At 31.3% G+C, this 27,439-nt stretch overlaps 1 protein-coding gene across 3 annotated transcripts in view; it reads left to right on the top strand.

Annotated features, from left to right (window-relative positions):
- Positions 1-27,439, top strand: part of STRN3 (striatin 3) — an 88,251-nt gene that overhangs the window by 54,794 nt on the left and 6,018 nt on the right. The window contains exons 8-16 of one of the 3 annotated variants that reach the window (XM_031453545.2): positions 4,961-5,071; positions 13,585-13,725; positions 17,905-18,038; positions 19,340-19,515; positions 19,693-19,740; positions 20,060-20,181; positions 23,414-23,581; positions 24,907-25,047; positions 26,554-26,661. In XM_031453545.2, coding sequence (XP_031309405.1) covers positions 4,961-5,071; positions 13,585-13,725; positions 17,905-18,038; positions 19,340-19,515; positions 19,693-19,740; positions 20,060-20,181; positions 23,414-23,581; positions 24,907-25,047; positions 26,554-26,661 — 1,149 coding nt within the window. The remainder of the gene's footprint in view (positions 1-4,960; positions 5,072-13,584; positions 13,726-17,904; positions 18,039-19,339; positions 19,516-19,692; positions 19,741-20,059; positions 20,182-23,413; positions 23,582-24,906; positions 25,048-26,553; positions 26,662-27,439) is intronic. The other 2 variants (XM_031453546.2, XM_031453547.2) reach the window with 2 other exon arrangements.

Raw genomic sequence — 27,439 nt, 5'->3', positions numbered from 1 at the left:
AATATTATACATGGAACATGTGTATCTGAATGCATGGTGGCAGTTAAATGGAGGGCAAAGAGAAGAATGGTATTAAATAATTTCAGAGGATTTTGTACCAGTTTATTTCAATTTAGTGGCTAAACTGTTTAATATTTGGCTTTTGGCAGATTTTGGTTTTTGAAATTTGTCTTGATTTAAAGTTGAAACATTTAGTCAGTATAGAAATTCAATTCCTTTCCTTTTAGCAGAATTTTTTTAAAGCATGTATACAGTTTTAAACATTCCCATTATTTTGGTGATGATTCTAGCTTTCAAGAAGTCTTAACTCTTTTCAGCATGCCTTATGGTATTATCTGACTTATTGCTGGGAAGTAATAAAGCTACTCATTCTGAATTGTAGCTCAGTATTTAATAAGACTTAGTGAAAGTGTTAAACTATTACATACAAAATTCAGTGTATAGATGTGTTAGAGCCTAGCCTTTGGAAGTGACACCTATTGCTAATGATAATCCAGTCATAAATTAAAAGGGAGAAAACAGTTCTGTTTATACAGGGTTAAAAAAAACTCCATTAGAAAGTAAATAAAATTGTACAAAATATTTTAAAATAATAGCTGAGGTTTGGTATGTTGTTCATATTAAATATGTTCATTCAATCATCTTTTAATATCAGCATGCTATCCTGTAGGTAGAACTCAAATTGTGTATACAGAGCTTTGTTGGAGAAGGTTACTAAGTACTTTAATACATATTTCACATGAATACCAAAGTTGCCTTAGTTATTATTAGCAAGAGGAATAATCACTAGATTTCTTAATATTACTTTGATGATAAGTAGTTTTATCACCACTTGAGACTGAATATTGCTAATAGTAGAAAAGATAAAGCCTAATAGATAATGTTTATTGACTATCCTGATATAAACTGAATATAAGAAAGATCTGAATTTTGTTACCAACAATCTCATTGTTTATAATTTTCAAGCATTGTTTTCAGGCTTTCACTTCTGTCTTCTAAGTAGAAAGAGAGGAGGCACATAAATTGAAAATATGAAAAAATTCTGCAGTTACTTTCTAGACTTTGATAATATACATTTTTTACTTACTGTTTGAAAATGGCTATATTATAGAAGTTTACCCTTATTAAGAATTAGCCTTGATTAAGAGAAACAGTAAAAATATCTGTTTTCTTGTAACTTCTCTGTGCAACTCATTAAGTGTTAGAAATACCTTTTTTCCAGTAGTTTCTAAAGTACTGTGTTTTTTCTGGATTTTATAATTATATAAATATATATAATTCATTTAGGAGGTTTAGAACCACAGATACAGGTGAAGAAGAAAATTAAAAATCACCTTTAACACTACTAAGTAGAGAGAATCTTGGTTAATATTTATATATTTATAAGTACATATATATTTATTTTGTGTCTTTATTTAACAAAGGATTTTGCTGTGCTGATTTATAACACACACTTTTCACTTAACATTGTTCTTCTGTCACATTTTTAATAACTGCGTAATATTCTATCAGTATGTTCCATGATTTATTTAACTGGGGCTCTCATGCACATTCTAGGTTGTTTTTATTAAAGGAAAAAAGGATCAAAAACAGTTTTCAAACATTGGTATAGCTAAATCTTGGCACATTTCCATTCCTATATCCTTCACCAAAAATTGCTGGAAATTTCACTGCATGTCAGAAGAATATACAAAAGTTTCAGGAATTTAATTTATATAAAATGGTACTATTTCTATTATAAAAATATTACATTCTATGTAGTTGATTGGTCCTTCTGCCCAAAAACTTTTGACTATAGAGCAAAGTTTCAAGAGAAGACCTAATTAAGTCAATCAGCGTAAAGCTGTCAGTACTTTACTTTTATTTGAGAGTGTCTTGAATCTTTTTGTGTAAATGTAAGTAACTGACAGTCTCCTCCTTCTGGACAAGACTTGAAGCATCTTTAAAGCATTTTAACTTCTTGAGAAGGAAAAGGACCCTTTAAGAACTAAGTGGTTCAAGTAGTTTCTTTCCTTAAGAAATGAAAACTTTCTAAGGATCTATGCAGTATTTCTGAATTTATCATTTCTACTCAACAGATGATATACTTAGTTTTTTTCAAAACAAAGAGAATGGATATAAATATTCCTTTATAGTTATCTAATTCATTTACTTAACAGTTGAATTTACTTATAAATAGGAAGGAGGTTATATTCAGATTTTAATTATTGAGTAAAGGACACAGATTTTTTAAAAAAAATAGTCTCTCATAATGAAACATATCCCACTATTCACCCATGCTGGATAATCTATATTATTTTATTTATACCAGCAGTCTACTCAGCTATCTCTAATTTTGAATGCTTTTATCCTGTGAAACCACTGCTTTTTAGAAAGCTTTTAAAATCTGTTTTTCTTCTGTCATCTACATTAGGTAGTCTGAGTTTAATTTTAGTAGTTCTTAGTTCTTCTCATAATCAAAAATAATAATGGACATTTCTAATTTTGCTATTTCTCATTTTGCTATTTCTCTTATGGAGACTAGGCATTTGAAGGATGTTTAGTTATTTTCTCCTACACTTTGAAAATGAGATCTGCAGAAATTTATAGGACTACAAAATACAATTAGTACTTGAATGTTTGTATTTAAATATGATGGATAATTAAAGCACTGAATATTTACATAAAGTTAGTTACAAATTTATGCTACATTAAGTAGATTCATATAATTCCTTTGCTTTGGTAGTTAGAATCATCGTAACAGAATTTTATGTGTTTGTGGTTTTGAGTTGTCATGGGTCAATTTTTTGGTGCATATTTGTGTTTTCTTTTAAACAAAAAGGTTCCCATAACTGATTCAACCTCATTTCTTGGTATTTTTTTTCCCTTAGATTTTTTAAAACAGAATTAATATGTAGAAGATTATGCTGCCTCTTCCCTTTTGCTCTTTAACTATTTCTTATAAGCAATATCAAATCAGCTGTTATTCACCAGGCAAGTTTCAGGATGTTGTTTGTGCACATATGCATTCACCAACCTTTTTGCACTGCCTTAATAAGTATACCTTTGTTTTCTAGACTTGAGGTTATCTTGCAAGTAGTATTTGTTTTTTTTTCCTTAAGCTTATCCTCTTTTCTTTTTCACTCCACTACCTTTTGTTACTCTCGTTAGAGCTATTCACAGCTTTATTTTTTTTACAAAGGATTTTTCAAAAATACATTAAACTTTTCTGTTTTATCTAATTTCCTGTATCAAGTTTATGCCACTTTTTTGTTTCTATGAGGTTTAACAAATATTTGCTCAAAATGTGTTAGTTTTTCACTTCTAAAAATAAGAATTGTTAGCTTTATTGAGTACAAATGATTAATTCTTTAGATCACTTTTCTTGGAGTATTTGATAAGTTGACAGAACAATTCCTGATAACAGCTTTGTTTTAAAGAAACCATGATTAGAGTACTTGAAAAGTGAATATTCTCTTTAAATCAGTATTATAACTGTATTACAAACAGTTACAGTTGGCAGATTTGACAAATAATCATGTATATAAATTTCAGACTTGAACAACCTAGTTTCAATTAATTCAAGTTAGGAAATTAAAGTTTTGGATTTAGCTTTTCACATACTGACTATAGTATCCGTAAGGGAGAAAGTGGTGGTAGTTTTAGGAGGAAAGACTCAAAGTACAGTAAATAATTAATTTCAGTATACCACTTAAATATGGGAATTTTTTATGTTTACTATATGTAACAATCTTTAGACAAAAAAGACTAACATCCACTGTATAGATGAAATCAGTGAGGCCTAGGTAGTTTAAGACTTGTGAGCCAGAATATGAGTTACCAAAATTTAAAAAGTATATTTTCTCCAAAATCACCTTTTACTGTCAGACTTCTTGATTGACTTAGCCTATGTGTTTTGTTACAATATTTATTTAGTAACAGGATTGTCCTAGTTGTTCTGTAACAGAATGTTAAACTTCCTAATAACAGCTACTTTAAAACTGGAAGGAATAACCTTTTAATACCTAAAATAATTCCAATAGATTTATTTTTATCCTGTTTCTTTTTAATGCTGTTTTTTCTCTAGTTTACTATAGGGTAAATTTTTTCCAGGCACAGATATTTACTTAAAACAAGTATGGATTTGTTTATTCATCTAAAATGGCTGAAGTGTAGATATACAGCGATGTGTATTTTCACTTCTCCACGCTTGTCACTGCTTTTATCTTACCCTAAAAACATCAACTCTTAAAAAGTCTTCAGTGGAATTTGAGTTTTGTTTTTTTTTGTTTTTTTTTTTTGTTTGTTTGTTTTTTGCTAATCTTAGTTGTAGACCAATGGAAGCAGGTAATGAGATGTTGAACTATTTGAATGGGGTGGGGGCAGAGATGGGATTCTCTGAATGCTTTGTATGGATTATTTGAGACATTGTATTTGGAACTATGTATTATTTTGGACTAGAATGCCTCTCCATTAGTGTAGTTATCCTGTGCATGCAGAATCAGTGTGACAGAAGGTGCATGAATATTTTCATCAATAAAACGGCACTGACCTTTCCAGCTTGCACTTTTATGAGTAGTTCGCATGTAATTCGTTCATTTGCTTTTATGATGCTGGCTGAATAATTTTTATTAACATTTTTATAAAGTTGCAGTGATCTATTTTTTATAATAGATTTCTGATGTCAGTCCACTGAAAGAATATCAGTTATTGAAAGAATAACAACCTTCAAATTTGTAGTTCATAGAAATGAAGCACCATTTAACTGTTGTTAGTAGTATTAAATGTTTAGAAACTTATGAGATGAGATTTTAGAGTTTGAGTTGTGAATACCAAAACTGAGACTGCACCTTTAAAGTACTTTGAGTGTATGCTGTTAGTACATTTTTATTATGATCATGTAAAGCTATAACAGTTTACTGCCAACAGCTTGCATTGCCAACTGCTGATTTTTTTTCTTTTAATAATATGCTGCATGTAGATAAAGATGACCTCTCCCCAACTACTGAGGTTTGGGATGTAGACCAGGGACTAATAAGTAAACTGAAGGAACAGTACAAGAAGGAACGAAAGGGGAAGAAAGGGGTGAAGAGTAAGTGCAGATTCTATTATAATTTTTATGTATCAATCTTTGAGAAAAAAACTTCAGTTCTGTTTTTTTGTGTACTTTTTTGTTTCATAAAGGGGGCAACTAACTTTAAACTTTGTCTGTTGTATAATTGAAATTTATTCAGATATAATTAAGGATATGTCACTGATCAAGTGAAAAATAATTTTAAATAAATGGATAAGGATGAAGGAAAGATTTAAACTTTTTCTTTGTTTTTTTAAGCTTTAAAAAATTTACCAAATGGTAAGGAATCAAAATGCCTTGGGATGAAAAATAATAGAAATTTGTTCAAAAAGGAGAAAGTATGAATTTCCCCCTTTTTTGCTGCATAGGACGTTACTGCTATAACCAGGTCATATCCAGGTTACGTTTCTTAGTTTGGAAATCCCAAAATACAGTGAGTGACTAGGAAACCCCTTTCCATAACTTGTGCTTTCTGGCCTTAATCCAACCGCAAACAATAGTAGCAAAAAAAAAAAAAAAAAAAAATTCTGGGAAGTATTTTCTTGGCTAGAGGAAGGCCAGAGAAGGTAGTCATGGAGGTAAGGTTTGTTTGGTCTATAGCTGAGTGTCTTTGGGTGCCTAGATGTATTTTTCACCATGTTATATTCTGCCTAATATATTGCAGAAGTATAAATTTAGCTACAGCACCTTTGAAAGGAGTAATTCGTTTCCAGTTTGTGAACCATATTAAAAACAGCCACATGAACAGCATCTTCAGACTTTTGCATATTAAATGGAGAAACTTGAAATTTGTTTTAGGGGAATTTTATTTTGAACTGGCCATTGATTTCTGCTTGTCTAACTATTTTGACTGTGTCAAGGAGAAAATAGTAAGTGACACAGGCAAAACCATTTAAGCATTCTTTCATATTCCTTTCTCTGGTGATAAATATATTAGTTTATAAAATAGCAGTCATAATGAAAAAGAGTGTAGGTTTCCTTCAGCATTTTTTGAATGGTTCAATTTATTATGGTGGTTAATACGTGAAGTTTTGGTTATTTTATCTGTTATGCAATTTTTTTTAATAACTTGATGCTAATTTATGGTATTGCATGTGAATAAAAAGAATGTGTTCTCTTAGAAGTTTTAGACTGTGGTGAACTGCTTATTATATTTAAAAACATTTAATACTGGGCAGGGGCTGTGTTCAGCTTTAACATCACTTACATGTATAATTAATGCATGTTGAGTATAAAAATACTTTTGCATGATCGATCATTTTAATATAGACATGACATTAGAATCTTAGGATTTAGGTCTTTTTTTAAGAAAAGAAGTAGTTTATTTTAATATTAGATTACTTATCTTATATATGTTATTCATAAACTGACTTATCTGCTGAAGATAGCTTTAGAAAGTGTTAGATAATATCGCTTTTAATTTAAACTATAAATACCTCATTTTTTTCTGATAGAGTATGTTTAGATCTATACAAACATTTTTTATTGCACCTCACATACTGAGTTTTTTACAAATTTGTGGTAATCCTGAGTTTTTAACAATAAAGTATTTTTAATTTAAGGTATGTACATTTTTTAAGATATAATGCATTGCACATTTAATAGAGTACAGTATAGTGTAAACATAACTTTTATATGCACTGGAAAAGTAAAAAAATTATGTCACTCACTTTATTGTGATATTTGCTTTATTGCAGTGGTCTGGAACTAAACCCTCTATCTCCGAGGTATGCTTGTACCTTTTTGAGGTTTAGAAAGAAAACTTAAGTCAACTTAAGGTTTTTTTAGTTGTAGGTTTTATATTTTTCTAAAAAAAAATTTTTTTTTATCAAAAAAACCTGTTTAACATTAGAAACAGATGAACTGAAACTAAAATCTGAAGTCCCCATAAAATTTTAATTTAATTAATTTTCTTAATAGGATCATTGTATGCAGTTTTGCTATTTTCCCACTTAGCTAACAGTTCACAGAAATTGCCATTTCATGTTAATAAATATTACTCTGTATAACTTTTCCTTCCTCCCTTCCTTCCTTCCTTCCTTCCTTCCTTCCTTCCTTCCTTTTCTTCCTTCTTTCCTTCCTTCCTTTCTCTCTCCCTTTCTTTCTTTCTCTCCCTTTCTTTCTTTCTCTCTCTTTCTTTCTCCCGTCCTTTCTCCCTTCCTTCCTTCCTTTCTTTAGCCAAACTACCTTGTTATCAAATAGGATATTGGAGAACCTAGTATGTGAAATAGGCAAAAGGGAACTACTGTGATTAAATCAGGAGCTGGGGACTTCTGAGCCATGCCTGGAGGTTCTCATGTCTCAATACTATTTTATTATCCAAATATGTAATATGTTATTCAGCCAGTCCCCTTTAATTTTGATTTTGTTTCTATTTTTTTCAAAAAAGAACTTTGTTTATATAACCATAAAAATAAAACATGCTTATTATTCAAAAAATAATATATATAGAAACATAAAGGAAAAAGTAAAAATCACCTGCAGTTCTACAGCTTAAAGATTAATATTTGTCATATATCCTTACAACTTTTTCTAAGTGTCTTTATACACAAACCTCCTTTAAAATTTTTCAACAGAGCTGTCATACTGTTTTAAACTCATTTTTCTTAATTTTCATAGTCATCTAAATATATTAGTGGTTACATAGTATTGCATTTAGTGGATTTAACCTAGCCTCAATTAGTTAAACCTTTAGATTGTTTCTCATTTTTAGTATTTTTGTAAACACCAGTGTTTTCAAGGTTGCTCCTGTATGTAGATATAGATGAGGTTTCCAGCAGTGTCTCAGGAATGAATAATTAAGAAATAGTAAGTCGTTTCTTTTTACACTTCCTTTGTGAATTAGATAAATAAGAACTTCTTGCTCTTTTGGAGGGGTAATTTATTTTATTTACTTTTTAGTGTGATTACTGGGGATTGAACCCAGGACTTCGTGCATGCTACTCATGTGCCCTACCACTTGAGCTATACCCTCGCTGCCCCAGAACTTTTAGCTCTTAAATAGAGAGTTCAGTATGAAAATGTTGGCTCTGAATCTCTACCATGGAAATTAAAAAAATTTTTTTTTAATTGATGGATAGTAAATTTAGCTCTTAATCCAGGTAGAACATCGTATTAATACTAAGGTAAAATTTTACATGAAAAGATAATTCATGAATTTTGTTAGCATTCTTATTATCTTTGTTGGTTTTTCTTCTGATATTTTCCCAGATGTAGCTTTTTACAAGTTAGAATAATTCATAAAACGTAGCCTTTTCTTTTTCTTTATTCCAAAATGTGAATGAATCACACCTACTGGATCCTAACCCAAGTTTCAGCAGATTTTTTTCCAGCTTCTTAGAAGGAAGAAAATTATTTGCTAGTTTTACTGTATGGAATCAGCAGATGTAATCCAGTCTAAATTTTTTTTTTTTTCAGGCTAAAAACTGGTGAGAATGCCAACTTTTTAAACTTTGTAGACTCAACCATGATTTGACTCTTAAATGGAAAGGCTTCTAAAATTAAGAGCCAGGAAACTAATGTTTATCTGCCTTCCAGCTTGTTCAATCCGTTCTACCTTTTTTTCCCACCTAAGGTAAAAGAAAATGACTTAAAAGTGACAGCCTTGCCTTGGACTGTAGATACAATTCAGTATTACTTTCTTACTAAGTGAGGTATACTTAAGAGGTGTACTTTTTAAATTAATATTTCTACATGTCAAGACCATGAAACTGAAGAGACTTGATGCAATTATTTTGGTCTCAGGCTTCCAGAGGGTTAAGCTTCCTTTTCCATGTAACTTTTTATTTTGACATAATTTCAAACTTAAGGAAAGTTGCAAGAAGTGTAAAACTAGAGTTCCATGTACTTTCACATAGATTCTTCAAATTTTAATATTTTACTATGTTTACTTTCATCCTCTTCTCTCTGTAAATGTATATATTTATTGTTTTGAACAGTTCAGAAAACTGAGTAAATAGTAGACATGTTGCTCCTGAGATAGTTTAGTGTATGTTACTTGACCACAAACACATTCTCTTATATACCACAGTATAGTTATGAACATCAGGAAATTAGGAAGTGATGATAATTCTGTTATCTAACCTAAAACTCAGTTTTCTATCATCTTTCAATTCTAAGCTTTCTGTAATTGGGAAAGGAAGTGAGGGGGAGGTTCTAAATGTTGTTAAAATCTTGGTCTAGTAGGATTTTTCTAGCTTTCTGTGGTCTCCATGTATTTTATGTCTCAGTAAAAACACATAAGTCAATAACAAAAATCACACTGTGTAATAACTGAAGTGTGAAGCACCTGAAATTTGAAACCTTATTTAGAATATGAAGTGTGAGTTAAAAATCTTTTTCAGACCTTGATTTTTGTCCTTCAGTTTTTCAACATGGAAAATTTAAATTGTGGATTGTAATATGTTTTCTCTCAATAGATAACTCGTATTCTTGTGGCTTATTGTTAATCCTATGCTATTTTATTCCTGTAAAATTGAGGCTTATAAGGAGGGTTAGGTTGCTTTTTGTCCATTCTTCAAAAGATTTATAGGCTTTTCCTATTTCAAATAAAGGGAGGATTTCCATTTCAGAGATTCATATTCTGAAAATACATATATTTACATTTCTGATTCTTGGTTAATGAATTTGTCTTAGTTTGCCTAGTTATTCTCGTTTATCCTCTTTCCTATCTTTTCCATGTATAGAATAAGATTTGTCATTCCCCTCTTTCCTTTATTGGTGTTTTAGGATTACTGTACCTTTCCTGACTTGATTATCAATACATTGGGAGGGGGAAATCTTAATTTTTTCAATATTTCTTTTAATTTAAATTATGAGTGAGCATCCTTGGATCATTTTCTAGTTTTCCTTTTTTTGTTGTTTTAGAGTTTCATATTAGTTTTTGTTGGTTGCTGTTCCAGATCCAAGATGACAGGCTGTCATAAGGAAATGTCATTTTTGTGAAGTGTGACTTAATTCCAAATATCTGTATACTAGTTATTTTAGTACATTTAAGGATAAATTATTATTTTGTAGCAGTGACTTTAAGTAGACTTTTAAGTGCACCTTGGCACACACTATAAAATGACTGTAATGATTAAGCTGCTTCTATTCAGGAGAGTATAAATTTGAAGAATCCATGAAACTAATGTTTTCTTTCCTGCATCAAATCAAAGACAAAAAACTAGTTGTTTTATAACAAAAGGATATTATTTTCATTTAAGAGATACAATTATTTTATATTTCTGGCTTTAATTTCACACTTTTAAAACAGATCATTCAGTTCAACTCATTTCTTTCTCTTTTTTCCCTTCCTCAAGAGAAGATTTAGGGATTCTGACAAAAGGTGAAAAAGTATTAGTTTGATGCTCTTTGAGTCAGTACACATTTTTAAATTTTAAAGTTCAGAATCACTTTGTAGCTGAACTAGTTGTTTTTCCTTAATATTGTGATGCCATTTTTTAAGATGACAGTTGTCATGGAAAGCTTCATTTTAACTAGGATGATAGAAAATAGAACAAATCTAACAAACATGACATAGCTAAATCCTTATTTTAAAATAAACGTCTTTTCCAGATTGCCTTCTACACATTTTGTTTGACTTTAGAATGTAAGGTTGGTTAACAAAGGGAGGCACATTTAAGAAAAGGAAAACATTAGATTCAGTTTTTTTTTAAAGTACTATTTTACTTAATAGAGTATATGGAAAGATAAATTTCTTGTTATGAGTGTGTATGTTTGTGTGCAAGTGTGAATTTAAAAACACCAACACAATAGTTCTAAGTCCAAAGTTTGCCTTATACATGGCATGTTTTTCATTTTCCTGTAATCTGTTTAAGATTATGCATTGGCAGAGAGTTGGTGTTTTTGATTAAGAGGTAGGTGGATTGTTTTTATAATTCATATAGTAAAAGAAAAGTTTTTCTTGCTGTTAAAATTAGAAAGAGTATTTCTTTTATAGATTCCAACAATAATTGAGAATCGGTTTTTGTTTAATTAATGCTTAAGGAGTCTTCATTTATGCCCTTGAATTATTTTATTTACATATAATATTCTGTTACCCTAATACCATTAAAATTTTCTCTCTGCTAATCAAACTTCAGATTTTTTTTACTTGAAATTGCATTTTGTTACATTTATTGTATTTAGGCAATTGGATAGATTTAGAAAGAGAATGAAGATGCATTAAATGTGTAATTAGTTTAAAGATGTTCTACAAAGTAGATGCTAGGTAAGACTGTTACATCAGGTTATGAAATCTGCTTTAATCAGTAATAATTGTTACATAATTTGGGGCCCTCAGTTTGAACATTAACTTTCATATTGTCTCCTACTTTCTTTTCCTTCATATTTCCCAGTCTGTATCTTCAGGAAGGTATGACTATATTATCTGTTGTGATAAATTTTTTTGTCTCTATTACATTTAGCTATTATATGATAGAGTTATTAATAAGATACCTAATAAAGTCCAGTTTTACAGTGTATGTGAGTATAATAAGAGTGAGCAGAGAAAGATCAACAAAAGCTTCACAGAGGAAGGAGATGGAAGTGGTATGGAGGAATGGATAGAATTGTGATAGGCTGAGGTGCACGTTAGAGGACAGGAACTTGTATGTGTGTGTGCGCAGGAAGTATTCTCATCGTTACGAGAAATAGTAAGGACATATGTAACAAAATATGGTAGTAAGAACCTTTGTGAATATTGATGCTATAGGAAAACTGTTTGGCTTGAAAATTAGGAAGGTTTATATTGTTGAGCACTAAAAGGTGAGATTGGATAGGAAAAATAAGATCACCATAAAGTACATGCATGGTTAAGTACAAGATTTTAGTTGGCCTTCATTCAAAGAGTGTTGAAGTGCTACTTATGGTTTCAGAGTAAGGAGTGATATGATTAAATGTCATAATTTTGGAAAACTAATCTAGCTGTAGTATTCAAATTTGATTGACTATAAATGGAGCTGGGAGGTAGGAATCCCAATTAGGAATCTTCTGCAGTAATTTAAAAGAGTGAAAGCTTTGACTAGAATGAAGTCAATAGAGAAAAATAGATTAATCTGAAGAATACTTTCAAGGAGGATTCTTTTTAAAAACAGGTCCCCCCACCCCCTGTTATAAGTTGAAAAGGAATTATTAAGGTGCGGTTGCAGAATTTGTAAGAACAGAAAGCAAATCAATGGAGGTGGTACTCATAAGTGGGAAAGTTATAAAGGAAAGCTACCTTGTGAGAAAGGATAACGTTTATTTTCTCTCATGCTGAATTTCACTCATGATGGACATTCATTTGGCAGTTTTTCATTTATTAGAGAATTTATTTACAGTCACTTCATTGTCAGGGGAAAAGTCCTCAGATAATAACTGAGTTTCTCTGTGATTATTATTTTAGAAAATTCAGGTTACTCGACATATTGCATCCAGAAGTAGAGTTGCTTAGCATTTCTAAGAAGTTAGGGACTACATGAGTCTACATCTATTTCCTTTAAGTCTTATCAGTGGCTACTTGGTATTCTGTTAGGAATACATAGATGAATGATAGCTCCTTTATAGAATTAATAATATTCTAATAGCTGTAGTGAAATTTAATAATTATATAGTCTGATTAGTCCATTAATGTTAACATTAGTAAATGTGGTCATAATGTGTGGCTTAACTTTGCCTATTTTAATTGTTTTTACTTTATATTGATTATAAAGCATTTTCTTTTGTCTTTTCAAATTATTTTTTCTTAAAATATTCTTAAAACTATTTTATTTCAAAATACAAAAGAGAGATGATTCTCCTGTCATTTCTGAAGTTTACAATTAAAACAAAGAGACCCCACAGTTCTATAGGTGCAGCTGAGTTTTGTGTACTTTGGCCTGAATTATCCAGGGAACAGCTGAAATTCTCCCCTTAAACTTTGGGCCTATGACAGTGTTGACTTCCTACTATGATGATAAACTAAGAAAGCTTGTGGGTAAATCAGGTTTTTCAAACTTGGGGAAAGTGAACATTTTGAGAAAAATTGGGGTTGATTTGTTAATGACAGATTTGTGTGAATGTGGCAGGAAAATACCCACATGAACACCAGGGAAAGTTAATTGTTTGTTGCACCCTCATAAAAATCATTTGTGCTTATTTCTTTGTTAATTTTTTTAAATTAATGAATTAAGTTGGAAAAACTCGTTTTACTCTTTACACTGTTAAATGTTAACTTAAACACCAATTTTTTTGTTGTAATGGTTACCTCCTGTGTCTGTGAGCTCACAGAACTTTGGTTGAGTGAAAGACTCAATTTTCTCTCTCTCTCTCTATCTATGTCTGTCTGTCTGTCTGTCTGTCTGTCTCTCTCTCTCTCTCCCAGAAAGAATAAATATCTTAAATATTTAAATCATTTCAGTATTTTGGGGGAGGTTGGTATGGAAAATTGAAGACATCTTTGATTATCTGAGATTTTTATGACTGGAACTTCTTAAAAATAGCCCGTGTTGTTAGTAATTTGGTTTTAAAGGCTGTTAGCAAGTCAAGCGGTAGCTGTTAAATGAACCTCTACTGCTGACATTAATTTACAGGGGTCAACAGGACAAAACTCTACGACATGATAGCTGATCTGGGAGATGATGAGCTGCCCCACATCCCTTCAGGAATCATAAATCAGTCTAGGTCAGCCTCTTCTAGAATGACTGATCATGAAGGTACAAGAGCAGAGGAAGGTACAAAATTAGCTACCATGTTTATTTACATTGCAGAGGACGTTAATTCCAAATCACATCTCCTTAATACTGTAAATTTGCTGCTGTTTTTAAAATGCTGAAGATCAGCTTATATGATCTTCCGAGAAAGTGTCGGGCAAGCTCTTGGTGTACTTGTCTTAGGGATTTCAAAATTTTTGTTTCTATGCCTTTATAATTTTTTTGTTTGTTTTTGATGTTAAGTGGAGTTGTTTCTATCGTAGATCATTTCAAAGTACCTTCTAAACTGTGACTAGCTTACATATCTACTAGGAAAATAGTAGTTAGAAAAAAACTTGAAATAGTACATATGGAAAAGAACTTTGTAGTTATTTTGTCACATTGCTTAAATTTAGCAAGTAATAATAATTATCACTTATTAGGAGACAACTAAGTGCCAGGTATTATGCTTGGAACTTTATATATATATTATTTCTAAAAATATATGTAACAATTGGCTGATTGATTTGATCATTTTAGAATAAGGCAACAGCATTATTCTTTAACGTGGTACCAAGCATATACTACTTGGTAATAAATTTCTAAAATTTGCCTAGACTAGAAATATGTAGAAATGAAGGTACTTCTTTGGCATTTTTTTCATAATTGATTTTAGCTGAAGATGTGTAGATATACTTGAGTAACTTGTAATTCTAGGTCTAAATAGTTATAATTCTAAATAATGAGACTGAATTCTTATGAAAGGTTTATTTTTTTATGAAAGGTTTATTGTAATTTATAATGCATATATAAAAGATAACTCATTATCTACTTATTTGGTATACAGATTGAATTTCATTGATATTTCTGCTTTTGCTTTGTAAGGTGATTTGATTCCCCAGTCAAAAATTTTTATGTACATCTTACTCTCTTCTAAGAATTCTCTACCAGCACATTTTCCTTAAAATTAAATAATTTTGCATTTTTTCTTCACAGTCATTTCTGCATGCATTTACCACTTGCCATCATCTAAAACAATTTGAGGAAGGATAAAGAAAATCATTAAAGTCAGAACAAAACATACTAAAACATGAAAAGCAACAGGAAAAGTAAAATAGTCTGTTGATTTTTCCCAGGTCTCTTTTGCACTGTTAAGCCGTTTTCCTGTTTTACTTTAGGACATATTTTCTAAAGTATATATACCAACTCCATTATTTTTCATTTTATGCATTTAGTAATAGTTTATGTATTTTAGCTTTTGATCTGTTTTACCAAATAAGACATAGGAAAACTTGTTAAAATTTTTGTAGTTAACACTGTAAATTTAAACTGCAGATTTTGTAGCTTAAGGCAAGGTTGTCTTATCAGGAATTAGGGACCCTTTTAAATGCTTTAAACCAGTGACCTATGGAAAAAAGCCAGTCAAAATCCATGCTACACAAAAACAGTTTAGAGCTTGTAGGTATGTTTATGTGTAATTGTGCTCTTCAAAGAAAAAAAATGTAAGTCAGTGATCTCTCTAATAGTGAAAGAGGAGAGGGGAAGATAAACAGGAACTTTACTACACGTTTTAAAGGGTAAATCTTATTAGAATCTGTTATTTAAAAAGATCTAAGTTCAACTTTGACTTAGCGCTAGGAAGGGAACATGAGGGTTTATAATCATTTATTTTTAGTGACCACCTCCAACTTTATGTATTCCTGTTGAAGGCATGGCATACCTCATTTTTACAGGGAAAAAATCTGTTTTCAGGGAAATAAACTTACACATTACAACCTTTCAGACTTTTTTTTTAGTAAAGACTTAGGATATACCATATTGTCATTGGCATGAATGGAATCAGTTATTGAGCTGTGGTTTTTTGATTTGATAAAATTGAAGGATAAAGGAAAAGTTTAATATGTAAGCTACAGGTTTCCTTAGTCATTAGTGTCCATAAACAGGAGTATTAGTTACAGAAGTATGAAAAGAACCTTGTTGTAAGATCTCATTTTGTAGACCCTAGGATTTCCATAAAGGGAAGTGCTAATATGACAATAGTATTCTTAAATTGCTTGATGAAATCTTTTAGGCTGTCTAATAAAAGGTATCATAATCTTCATCATTAAAAACTGCTTCTTTTAATAATTTTATTTTTCTCTGAATTGCTAATAACATTTTTATGCTTATGTAATCATGTGCTGTAGGTTGTTATGTTAACATTAATAAAATGAATTTATAGACTAGAAATTCCCTTTGCAAAGAAATAAGGGCAAATAAATTTGAGTATTCACTGTGATTACTGTATGCCACAATGATGGGTGATTATGGAAAGAGTTTTCACAGAGATTTATATATAATAAATGCTATGTGAGCAGGACAGCTTGCTATATATTAGATGAGTATATGTGTACATATAGAGACAGAGGAATGCAGGCGTGACTAATTAGAAATGGGTAGAACGCTAACTTTGCTCACTACGGTTAACGTAAAACCCGAGTAAAAGCAGCTTGTATTGCTTAGGCGTGCTCTTCACATGCTCTTAAATTGGTCAACAGCTGGTCAGAAATAGCTGTGTGAAAAGAATATGTAATAATGCCGAATAACTAGTTGTATGTTAAAGTTTTTATTGAGCTTTTAATAAAAATTTCTGTTATTGAGTGTTTGTATAATTGTGAGTGAGAGGAATTGTGGCATTTTTTTCTAACTTGTCTTACAAACAAATTACGAGCTTAGAGGAAAAATATGTCCTTGTACCGGTTAAAAAATGCTTTGAGAAAATAGTACCTAATAAATTTTATGTAGGTGTTCTTAAACATAATTTAAACCATTTATTTTATAATTCTCAGCTTCTTCTGGTATTACCAGTAGCTGCATACTAGATATTGGTAGGAAAGATCAGTGCTATAGATTATTAGGTTCAATAAGTATAATCATTGTAAAATTAATTAAATTCTACTAGTATCCCTGTATATTCTCTCAGATTTACTCTTGATCAGTTGCTGACATACAACTTCATTTTAGAATGTCATTTAGGACCCTATTTGAGTCAACTTATATAGCTTAACTTTGATACTGCAGCTTACTTTAATAAATAATAAAATAAGATATTCTAAATAAGAATGAATTTTACTTTTGCTATAGTATATATATAGAAGTTGACTTGTATCTTCTCAGAATTCTTTTCAATAGTGTCGATGATGACTGACAAATTTCATCACATCTGTTATGTTTCCTGTAGTATATTAAATTTATATCATTTTTCATAGGAATTTTTCAAAATTGATAATTAGCTTGAGTTTTTATGTTTCCCTTTTAAATTTGCTCATGGATTTTAAGTGTGTTTTGTTATGTTGAGTTGTTTTGTATTACAGTGACTTACGTACTTCCCTTTGTGTCTTACAAAGATTTAAAATTTGCTTTCAAACCATGTTTGAAATGATACTGAGAGTTACTGCTTACACTATGATTGTAATAGCAAAATATATAACAGTATGGTTATCCTCATTATGGCAGTGTTTGATTTTAATTGGTCAAAGTAATAGAAATGGAATTTAAAGTTCTATAATTAGTATAGATTATTTTATTTTAGAAGTATCATGGAAAATAAAAAGGAATTTAAAATTAAAAAGCATAGTCAGATTTTGAAAGCTAGAAGGCTTTCCGAAGATCACACAGATTAATCTTTTACAGAAAGGAAATTGACATTGCTGGGTAGAACTGCTCTTTTCCTAGACCATTGCTGTTACTGGAGGAATCTGAGCAATTGAAGGCTTCATTTCAGTAAACTGATACACTGTATTTTAGATTGGAGATTATTTACATATGAAGGCTTATATTAATTTTTACCAGGTCTTCTAAGCAAATACGATACAAAGCAAAAGGACTTAGCAACAATCATCTAACGTTTAAGAAATACTTAGTTATGCTTGTACCGAAGTGATAAGTGATGTAAATAGATAAAGCTTTTTGTGCCCCACCTCCCACCCTGGAATAATATGTCTTGTGCACATTTGATTTGTGGAAAATTGTGTTTCAGTTCCTAAATAAACAAGTAGACATTGGTTTATTACTACACAGTAATAGGATTATTTGAGTGGAAGAAATAAGGAGGGAAGTGGGAAAGTTAAAATTAATTATATTACTGAATATTGTAACTGTTAAGTGCTTACATTTCCCCCACAATATTGTCTTGTACTGTATGATTTTTCAGCATTTAAGAAGCGGTTTTGTTCTTTATAGCTGAACCAATAACGTTTCCATCTGGAGGAGGCAAGTCATTTATTATGGGTTCTGATGATGTTTTGTTAAGTGTACTGGGCCTTGGAGACCTTGCAGACTTGACGGTAACAAATGATGCAGACTATAGTTATGATGTAAGTGCAGTTTTATTTTTAATTTTTTAATGACTTAATAGAAGGCTCCTTATTTTTTGGAAACACTTATAAAAGAGAATTAATGTCACGGTGCATGGAAAAGATAAGTTTAAGTTTGACATTGTGTTGATCTGAAGTGACATGTAGTTTTTTTCTTATATACTACTTTGTGGTGTTTAAATTTTCTTAGGTACTGTGGTGGATTAGTTAGGCGTTTGGGGTGATTGATTACCTTAAACTATTGGTTGTTAAATACCTACTCTGAGTAGTCAACTCTCAATTACCTACTCAAATTAAGCCATATTTTGCTGTTAAGAGAAAAATAGGTAACCTGAATCACATACTTGCCTTCAGGATACTTCTCAAAAAGCATGTATTTTTGAACTTTTTTTTTGTTTTAAAGATAATGTTAAACTTAGTTTGTCATTTCCTGAATACATAGTCCTTCATTTGAGAGACAAGGAGAGGATGGAGGCAGGGTGGGAAGGATAGTGTTAGAGGTGAAACTAGTCTGATGTTAATTTTTTTTATAGACAATAAACATTCAATTGAGAGTTAACTATACTTGTTTAGAATCTGAATAAATGAATTTGCAGTTTTTCAGCAAATTAATTTTTTCCCTTTATAACAAATTCCTTTCTACATTTTATACTTATGTTAGCATGCTTTTTAGAGACATCAGCCTTGGTGGGCTGGATTATTCTCATTAATATTTTTAAAGTATGTAAGCAACTGAATTCTGATAAACTTAACTACTTAAGAAGTGGTTTCACAGCCTATCTTTACAGATGGAGAAATGAAGGTAAAAAGATTAAACTCTTACCAATATCAACAGAATGTCTTTAGTTCAGACTTTTGGAAAATACCTTAATTTGCTGCCTTGAAAAATGTCACATGCTAATTTTCTAAATAACTACTGTATTGTTAATATTGTACCCTTGAATTTTTGGTAGTAATTTATATAATTTTTATTGGTTTCATGTAAAATATTGCAGCATGGTAGTTTTTTTGTTGTTCTCATTTGACATTTAATAGGACTTTTAGGTTTAGCCTGATGATTAGGTAAAACAGATTAAGGAATCCTCATTTGATCTAGATATTTGAAAGCTAATGAAATTATTCTTCTTAGTTCTTATTAAATGATAAAGATTTGTTACAAAGTTTTTAAGGTACATTAAATTTCCGCTGGACATTGTAGCAAAGCAGTTTTGAATATATATTTTAAGCACACCAAAACAAAAACTCCATATGCCTATCAATTTACTACTTTTACCACTAAATTTTGCACTCTTTCTTTTTAGTTGCCTGCCAATAAAGATGCCTTTCGAAAGACATGGAACCCCAAGTATACACTACGTAGCCATTTTGATGGAGTACGGGCATTAGCTTTTCATCCTATAGAACCTGTGCTGGTTACTGCCTCTGAGGACCATACTCTGAAACTTTGGAACTTGCAAAAAACAGTTCCTGCCAAAAAGCAAGTATTTTAATGTTAGCTTGTGCTTTTTCCCTTCCAGATTTGCTAATAATTATAAGTAATTATTATGGTCTCATATCCTTTATGCAGTCATTTGATCTTACCTAATGACTCTTGAATATCAGCCAATGATTTACAATTATTTGTGTTCTCCCCCTCCTTTCCCCCCTCTTTTAGGAGTGCCTCTTTAGATGTAGAGCCCATCTACACGTTTAGGGCCCACATGTAAGTTTTATTGAATTAGTACTTAATTAACAACTATAGTTATTGTTAACTATTATATATCAATCCTAAAACCTTATATAATTTTCTCATAATGTTTGTTTTATATTAGGAAAGACATATTAGTTGAACAATATTTTATTTGATTAATAATTGTATTAGCAAAAATAAAATCAGTATTGTTCAAATACTGTTCAAATATGTATGTTTTACCTAAACAGTTTTAGATATTAAATAAATTTAGATAGAGTTGGGGGGGAATGCAGATTTGAGTGTCTTCTTAGGCTTTTAAAGTAATTTTTCCCCTCTTTTCCTATAATAGTGGTCCTGTTCTGTCATTAGCTATTAGTTCTAATGGAGAACAGTGTTTTAGTGGTGGTATTGATGCAACCATCCAGTGGTGGAATATGCCTAGTCCTAATGTGGATCCATATGATACATACGGTAAGTAAAAAGCTCAAGACATTTTTTTTTTAAGTGAACAGAGCTGACAAAAATATTTATCTCAAATATTTTAAGATTGTTTAAATACCTACTAGTCTCTTCCTTTAGTTTTTCCATTTATCAGTAATTTGCTTTATTAATGGGAAAAATTAAGAAATACCATGCCATGAATATTTTAGCCTGTGAATTAACTTGCTCTGTGGTGTTCAAAAATTAAAAACTGTATTAATTTAAACATTAATTTCAGTACTAGTTACAAAAAGGAAGGGAGAATAAAATTGTATATAAGGAACAATTTTTAAAACTTAAATAGTTCGTGTAGTTCAGAAATAATTAGTGGGAGTTGATAGAAACAAAGAGGGACATAAGGGTGTCACTCATTCAGTTTTTAAGAGGACCAAAAAATTCCCTAATTAAAAAAAAAAATTATAGATGCCACTATTAGCATCTCTCCAGCAGAAGAAATACCTGCACATGTATTCCAGTATTTTGACAAGGACATTGTTTATAATTATAAAAAATTAAAACAGAATGAATGTTTATTAATATGACAGTGACTGAATAAACTAGTCTGTTTAAATGGTTCATTTTTTTAAAATTCAAGAATTCTTTGGTCTTTTTATTTAACACATGCTTGGTGCCTTAATTTACCAGGTATAATATTAAGCATGCATCAAGAAACAAGAATTCATCTAACAGAAAAGATAGACATTAAACACATAAAAAGGTGATTGGTAGTTCCAAATTGTGTTAAGTGGTATGATGCAGTACTATGAGAGAGAGTAACAGGTAGAACCTTTTTTTTAATGGAAGTACTGGGAATTGAACCCATGACCTTGTTCATGCTAAGCATGCACTCTACCACTGAGCTGTACCCACCCCCACATGGAACCTTCTTTAGATGAAATTTAAAATAATAACATACAAGCTAAAACATAAAGAATAAAATTTAACTTGTGGTAAAGAATTTTAAGCCAGGAAGCGACCTGTAAATGTAGGGTTTTAAAAGATGACTCTGGCTGTTGCAGGGAGAATGGATTGCGGATAGAAAGAGTGGAGAAAAGAATACCCATGTAATATTGTAATGTAAAGTTGTAACATACTGATCCAGTAGATTAGGTGAGAGATGATGTTGCCAAGATGGAGTGGTATTAGAGCAATTGATAGCAGAGCAGTTGGAGAAAAAATGGATTTAAGGCATACTAGGGGAGGTAGGGTAGAATAGACAGAAGATTGATAAATTAGGTTGAATAGATAGAGTAATGGATGAGTGAATCCTGTTTTGTTGTTTATTTTTTAACAACTTTATCGAGGAATAATTCACATACGATAAAACACACCCTTTTGAAGTATGCAGTTCAGTTGTTTTTACCATGATCACAGGGTTGTGCAACCATTACTGCTGTCTAATTTAGAACTTTTTCATCACCATTCCTGCATTTTTGACATGAGCAATTGAGTGTATGATGGTAGCATATTGAAATGGGAACAGTAGTTATGAGAAGATAAAAGATGATGAGTTCGGTTTTTAAGCACATTAAGAGATGGCAGAGTCAAATAGGTACCATCAGTGTCATGATGTAAGAATGGATTGTATTACATAGGGATAATGTGTAGGGTAGGAAGGGAAGGCAGAATCCTGAGGAACTCTGGCATTGGGGGCTGGCTGGAGCAAGAGGGCCGACAGAGGAAACTGAGGAGTGGCCTGTGAGGTAGGAAGTGCAAGAAAGTGTGGAATCATGGAAGCATACCAAAAGAAGAAACCATTTTAAGAAAAAAGAAGCAGTCTGCACTTGCAGATGTTGCTAAGAGATCTAATAATATGAGGATAGAAAGGTTTCTTTTTGTAAGTAACAAATAGGTCACCCAGGTTTTGGCCAGACAAAGGTTGGATGATAGGGCTAAGACCAGAGGCTGAAGGGACCTCTGAGTGACCTTTAAAGGCACACTCTGGATGAAAAGCAATGTGATCAGAAGACAAGAGGAAGGGAGGGAGGGAAACTTTATTGAATTTGATAGAATATAGTTCATCAGTAGTGATTTTCCCAAGGGTTGTTTTGGTGTGGTGATGGTATTTAGAGAGAGAGTGATTTAGAGAGTAAATGGGAGGTAAGAAAGCATATTTACTCAATCTGCTTTTCTGCTGTTTGGTAGCAGAGTCGTGTAAGGTTTGTTTGTTTGGTTGATAGATTTTGGAGTGTATTTGTTTGCTGTGGTAATGATCCCCAGGAGGATCTGTGTAGTAGAAAACTTGAAAGAAAGTTAGTATGTTCAATCCAGAATACCTGGTGGAATTAGCCTTTGATAGGAAGGATGATAATGACTTACTTGTATCTGGAAGCAAGGAGAGGATGGCTTTAGACACTAGTAGATTTATAGGTTAGGTGGCAGGAAGGTAGGAGAAGGGTTTCTATTTCAGTGCTGTATTTTTCCAGTGAAGTATGAGAGATAATTGTTCATGAGGAAGGGAGGTTGGGGACTATTGAGAATTGTAGAGATGATAAGAAATATCTGAAGAAAGTGGTAATTTGATAGAGAGACAGGATTGTAGGACAAATGGTCTTCCATCTTATTAGCCACCATTGTCCATCAAATGATGAATGTATAAATAAAATGTAGTATATCTGTACATGGGAATATTATTCGGCAGTAAAAAGAAATGAAGTACTGTAACATGCTGCAAATGTGGATGAACCTCAGAAACAGTATGCTAAAGTGAAAGAAGTGAGTCACAAAAGGCTGTTTGTATGAAATGTCCAAAATAGGCGGATTTATAGAAACAAAGCAGGTTAGTAGTTGCCAAGGCTGCAGAGAGGAAGATTGGGGGGAAATAGCTAACGAATGATGAATGTGTCCTAAAGGTGATGTGGTTATGATTGCACAACTTGGTAAACAAACTAAAACCCACAGAACTGGCACTTTATAAATTGGTAAGTTTTAGGGCATGGAAATTATATAAAATATATATAAACATATGTATTATATAAAGCTATTTTTTAAGTGTATGTTCTTATGGAAAATTGCAAAAATGTAGGAAAGTATTGGAAAGAAGGGATAAAAACAACCCATAACTCCACAACTTAGAGATGACCACTGTGTACACTTTGGTTTATCTTACTAAGGTTGATATATGTAGTCTTTATACTTAATTATGTGGTGAGTTATCTTTATATACAAAAACATTTCTTTTAAACTTCTTTTGGCTAATTTTTGTTTGTCTCTTTCTTTCCAGAGCCAAATGTTCTAGCTGGCACTTTAGTTGCGCATACAGATGCTGTCTGGGGTCTTGCTTACAGTGGCATAAAAAATCAGTTACTGTCTTGTTCAGCAGATGGCACTGTTAGGTTATGGAATCCACAAGAAAAATTGCCATGTATTTGCACTTACAATGGAAACAAAGGTAAGTAAATTTTGCATCTATGAAAAAAGTTAATTTTTTTTAAATTTGGAAGATAAAAAGGGCAAAGTAGTTGATTTACTATTTCCTGAATGCTCAAAGAGATATTAAAAGAATTTTATCAATCTATGATAATCTTTGTATTCTTAATCATTTTTTAATAAACAAGGTGCTTTGCAAGTATATTCTGTAGCATGGTGCGTTTATGACCCTTTTCAGGACATATCCTATTTAAAGAATAAAAGTATTTATATGTAACAGTAGAGTGGACAAATGAGGCTTCTCATAGGAACAATAGGAGGCCCTCCACCTACTCCTACTCCTGCTTAGGTGACTGCTCACAAAGACTAAAGGGATCACAGTCTCAAGCATACTTGTAAACCATGTATGGGCATACTGGTTGAGAAGTCTAGCTATAATCATTGAAATTGCACCCAGTGCAAGCTAAGTTACTTGCACGGTTTCAAATCTTTTCGTATCAAAGAAGGCTTTAATTTACCTTGAGATGGCATTTATTTACATACATATGTTTATACTTAACTTGTATTGGTCTTATTTTCCAAGTAATTTTTAAAGTTTTAAAAATCATATCTTTTATTTTTACTAAAACATTTTTTGCCTTAAACGTTTTGGATGAACATTTATGCTTAATTTTGTTGGGTCTCTAAATACCTCGGTAATTCTGCTAATTTTTCTATTACCTAAGCTTTTGAGGTAAAAATTCATTTGGATATTTGATCCTTGCTTCATCCAGGTAATTAATTACTTCAGATTTCACATAACTGTGCATTGATCTGGACAGTTGAATTTAATATGTTAAAGAGAAATTGCTGCTCGGGCCACTTTAGAATAGTACTGCATCAGTGGACTTCAGAGTCCAAAGCTTCATTTTCACAGATCCAAACATCTGACTTGTATTAGTTACTTGATAAGGCTTACGGGTCTCCTGTAAACAATCTCCTAAGACACTGATGTGAGAATGCTAATCTGTCATTTTACAATAAAAAATAGAATTGGCAAGTGGGAGAAAAGACTCACCTAAATTTTTTTTTCTCTCTCAGAAAAAAATGCATAGAACAAATAACTTTTTACCTATCTATGCTTACTTAAAGAGCCTTCTAGCTACATTTTTCTTATATTAAGTAGAGTGTTAACAAAAACGTTTAATAATTGAGAGAAAGTTGTCTATTATATTTCACCATCCTAACACAATTGCTTTCTTTTTCATTAACATTATTTCAAAAGTATTCAAATTCCTTTTTCTTATTAGAAAAGCAGAAATTTCTGAATTATTGTGTTTACACTGTATCTCCTTGGCCTCCTTTCAGAGCATGGAATACCTACATCAGTTGACTTTATAGGCTGTGATCCAGCTCATATGGTGACCTCTTTCAACACTGGTAGTACAGTAATTTATGATTTAGAAACATCACAGTCATTGGTGATGCTTTCATCACAGGTAGATTCTGGTAAGTTTTCTGATAAGGTTGAAACCTTAAAAAGGATTATTACATAGTAGAGAATAATGTTTTAATTTTTAATTTTTTTTGAATTTAGGATGGAAAAATAATTACTTTCAATGTGTATTTACACTATTTCTGCTGTTTTCTCAAATTAGGCTTTAAAGCTTGGGTGGTGGGTATGTAGGTACAAAGAAGTAAGTAGACCAAAGTAATTCAGATTTATCTCACTGATTTTATATTTTTATCTCATTTTAGCACTGCTGATACTCTTGGTTCTCAGCAGAATCATCATAATCTCTCATGTGATTTATCAGTAGCAACACTACTACCAACAGTTTGATTATTGATAATAGTTTGTATTTAGGGTATATTCCACCAGGGTTGGACAGTCTAATTACTATGCTTTTAAAAATCACTTGAAATAGGTCATTTTTTTGTGCTTATCCTATTAATTGGCTATGTGGTTAAATTCATTTATTTAATTTTACTAGTGATTTTTCATGACTGCTTTTTAAAGTCATTTTATAATTACGTAAAACATTTAAATGGTTCCATGGTGAAATCTCAAACCAAATTATACCCAAAGAAGTGTCTTTTCAACCTTAGTCCCTCTCTTCCTCTTACATGTATATGTATATGTTTGAGTTCTATTGAGTGATTTTATTTAGTCTAATAATGTTGGTGATATTTTCTCATTTGTTCTGATCCCTGTCCTCCTCATCACTAATCTAATCAAAATTAAGAACTTGGTAGTAAACAAAAGGTCTCATCCCAAAGAACATTAATTACAGTTCTGTTTTTTTGTCAGTGTGTGGGTGGAATGGGGGTTCTTGTAAGTATCCTGTTATCACTTAGGAAATTTTTTCTTTCATTAAATGTCTCATTCTTTAATGGGCTGTTTATTAAAAGCAATAATTTGTGAATCTTTTAAAAATTCTAAACCACCTGTATTGGTAGTCTGCATTAATCCGTATTATAGGACATGATAAACATTTTTTAAGAAATTGTATCTCTAGAGCTCTAGTTTTATTTCTTAGATTTCTTATTTTATATACAAAAGATTTAATTTTTAGTCATTCTTATTTTTTGGTAAGACTAAAAAGGCCATCATTTAACTTCTAATTGAAGTTTTTGTTTTGTTTTTTTAATTGAAATATAGTTGATGGACAATATTAAGTCAGGCTGACTATATAATGATTCGACATTTGCATGTATTATGAAATGATCACCATTATAAGTCTAATAATCTGTCCTCTTACAAATTTATGGAGACATTATTGACTATATTCCTTATACTGTATATTATATCCCCATGCCTTATTTGTTTTCTAACTGGAAAATTGTACCTCTAAATCCTCTTTACCTCTTCCCCTTCTGGTCCCTCCCCTCCCCTCTGGCAACCACTTGTTTTCTGTATCTGTGAGTCTGTTTTTATTTTGTTTTATTTTGTATTTTTAGATTCCACATTATATTGAAGGTTTGAATTTTAGTGCATTATTCTTTATTTTTCAGGTTTACAATCCAATAATCACATTAACAGAGTAGTAAGTCATCCCACACTTCCTGTTACAATAACGGCTCATGAAGATAGACACATCAAATTTTTTGACAATAAAACGGGTAAGTAGGTTATTTTATTTTCAGTCATATTAATAATACTGTAAATTTAAGATGATCAAATATGCTATTTTATATAAGATTCTGACTCTTAGCTTCGGAATTATCAAGTTAAACTGTTTTAACTCAAATTTTTGCTTTACATAATGTAGCACACTTAATAATGTGTTAATTTTTATCCTTAAGTATGTATAATACCTGTCTACCTTTATGATCTCTTCATGTCATTTGAATTTTTTTTCTTCATATTCTGTTGTGAATTAGTATAGCAGAAAAGATCTCTTTCTGGTGTTTGGCATTTCAAATGTGTTCTTAAAATTATTTCTCAGTAAATGAAATGATGATACAGTGGAAATTTTTTATTATCATCTTTCCTGTAAACATCCTTTCCTGTTGTGAGGAAACATACCAGTTATATAGAAGTCAAATCAAATTTTAATTTGGCTGGCCATAGAATTGTTTAAGGATCTCTATCATCTGTCATTACCTAAAATACTACGTAAAGTATTATTTGCGTCTTTCAGGAAAGGGTGGACAGCTAGAGAGGCTTTTTGTTTTTTGTATTTTTATTATTTTTTTTTTGTGTGGGGTTAGGTAATTAGGTTTATCTGTTTGTTACTTCTAGTGGAGATACTGGGGATTGAACCCAGGACTTTCCGCATGCTAGGCATGCACTCTACCACTGAGCTATATACCCTCTCCCTAGAGAGGCTTCTTTGAGAAGCTAAAACAATTTGGTGATATTGAAGGACTTGCAGATAAGAAACTTAAATATTAATTG

Source organism: Camelus dromedarius, chromosome 5, assembly GCF_036321535.1.
Source record: "Camelus dromedarius isolate mCamDro1 chromosome 5, mCamDro1.pat, whole genome shotgun sequence".
In the NCBI taxonomy this organism is placed as follows: domain Eukaryota; kingdom Metazoa; phylum Chordata; class Mammalia; order Artiodactyla; family Camelidae; genus Camelus; species Camelus dromedarius.
The sequence above is the reverse complement of the archived record's forward strand: the minus strand, read 5'-3'. Positions and strand labels throughout refer to the sequence as shown.